The sequence below is a fragment of the Chiloscyllium plagiosum genome, unplaced genomic scaffold, assembly GCF_004010195.1.
Source record: "Chiloscyllium plagiosum isolate BGI_BamShark_2017 unplaced genomic scaffold, ASM401019v2 scaf_63821, whole genome shotgun sequence".
NCBI lineage: Eukaryota > Metazoa > Chordata > Chondrichthyes > Orectolobiformes > Hemiscylliidae > Chiloscyllium > Chiloscyllium plagiosum.
In genome coordinates, this window is record NW_025120778.1 from 1 (window position 1) to 1,051 (window position 1,051).

General features: G+C 38.6%; 1 protein-coding gene across 1 annotated transcript; it reads left to right on the forward strand.

Moving 5' to 3' along the window:
* Positions 1-158: 158 nt before the first annotated feature.
* Positions 159-998, forward strand: LOC122544829 (selection and upkeep of intraepithelial T-cells protein 6-like; the record flags this gene model as incomplete). The annotated part of the gene is made up of 2 exons (XM_043684141.1): positions 159-494; positions 573-998. Coding segments are annotated over 2 exons (656 nt in total), but the record flags the coding sequence as incomplete, so codon positions are not given.
* Positions 999-1,051: the final 53 nt, after the last annotated feature.

A 1,051-nucleotide genomic window follows, 5' to 3' on the forward strand; every position in this document is an offset into this window, starting at 1 on the left:
CAGTGTACTCAGATCCTAATCAATCTCACTAGCGCAGTAATGTTCTCCCAGATGACACAAGGAAACAGTATGGTAATCGACCTCATTGAATTTCCGCCCCGTGTTTCTCAGTGACTGTAACAGTCAAACACGTTGTTTTCTGTTTCTCTCTGTTGCAGATTTACATGATAAAAAATACACACTTTATCGGTCAGTCACAGATCAAAGTGAACTCGAGCTGATTTGTGAAGTCGATTCTACGATAATAAAAACTAAATGGACCTGGTCTTCACATTTAAAGAATGAAGATCAGGAAATAGCTTCCACTTACAAATCAAAGCCTGTCAACATAAACAGGGCCTACTTTGGGAGTCGATTGGTCCCTTCGGTGAGCAGTTTCACTGACAGGTTTTTCAGTGTGCGGATTGTGCCCGTCCTGTTTGAAGACGCAGGAGTTTACAGATGTTTTCAGGGATCAAATAATCATTTGACCATTAACCTGATCACAGTTAAAGGTAGGGGATAAAATGTTGATGATGTTTTCATTGATCAAGTCATTGTTTAAAATCTAAGCGATTTTCTTGCTCACACAGTCACAGCGGAACTCTCTGATGCAGAGACTGAGGGAGGCTCTGTTACCCTGACCTGCTCTGTCTCTGATGTCACTGAATCCATGAGACTTGCTTGGGTTGATAGCGGTGGTAAAATTATTGCAGCAAAAACATTCAAGGAACAGAAGCAGGAAGAGGATAATTTACAGCTGATTACTCAGGAATTTGATAGAGACAGCAGCTACTGGGCATGTATTTTATTTCATGAAAACATACCCAAGGTTTTAATTCCTTATGATCTGAAGCTTTACAGTAAGTGTCTCAGATTTTATTTGAAATACATTTTTAGTTACTTCTTTTAAAATGAAAATGACTTGCTTTTCATCCTCTTTTATGTTTCACATTACTGAGGGTACACAATTTAGCTCTGCAAGCAGAAGTAATAGAGTGAAACTGAAAATGTGTATTTGTGCCCATTACATTTATAAAAGGTAACTGCTAAATGTTGAATCCCCACTATC